Source organism: Antrostomus carolinensis, unplaced genomic scaffold, assembly GCF_000700745.2.
Source record: "Antrostomus carolinensis isolate BGI_N321 unplaced genomic scaffold, ASM70074v2 scaffold16268, whole genome shotgun sequence".
Classification (NCBI taxonomy): domain Eukaryota; kingdom Metazoa; phylum Chordata; class Aves; order Caprimulgiformes; family Caprimulgidae; genus Antrostomus; species Antrostomus carolinensis.
The window spans coordinates 22,784-23,385 of NW_010331044.1; the positions used below are offsets into that span (position 1 = coordinate 22,784).

At 49.3% G+C, this 602-nt stretch overlaps 1 protein-coding gene across 1 annotated transcript in view; it reads right to left on the reverse strand.

The window, feature by feature from the left end:
* Nucleotides 1-602, reverse strand: part of IGFBP7 (insulin like growth factor binding protein 7) — an 8,158-nt gene that overhangs the window by 2,495 nt on the left and 5,061 nt on the right. Inside the window, exon 3 of the mRNA XM_010173103.1 lies at nt 255-371. Within this exon, the coding sequence (XP_010171405.1) occupies nt 255-371 (117 nt within the window). The remainder of the gene's footprint in view (nt 1-254; nt 372-602) is intronic.

Consider the following 602-nt stretch of genomic DNA (forward strand, 5'->3'; position numbering starts at 1 on the left):
TTTTATTTAAATCTAGCCTTCTCTGATGATGGAAGGCGTGCTTCAGCTGCATGCTAGACAGAGGTGAAAAACTGCAACAGGTAAGATGAGCCAGCAGCCACCCTTCCCTCCATGCCTCGCTCACACAGGTTGTTTTCCTCTCAGTGCCCTCTCTGATGCCGTGTGTCTTCTGTACTGTTCTTTGTTCATGAGCAAACTGTTTGCAAACTGCACTGTACTGTTTGTGCAGCTCTGTGCATACACAGAGTACTTACAAGCACCCAGCCAGTCACTTCGTGTTTCTCAGGGCCCCCTCGGGTCTGGATAGCCAAGTTTTCCCGGTCCCCAGGCAGGAGCTCCATCCTCTGAACACCATACTGTCCCCGAATTATCTAAATAGAAGGGCAGAAAGGAGTAAGAATTTTAGGGCTCGCTTATGCTACCACTGTTAGGACCATACCTGCACACAGACAAGATCAAGACTAGTTTTACATGAAAGCGTTTTATGCAGTAGCAGTGTTTTTTCTAGTGCCAGCATTTCACCTTATCCTCTTGTGTCCTGCAGCTCCACTACCCCAGTGCCTCAGCGTGTGCAGTGAGGCTGCGTTCCCCTTGCCTCAGCA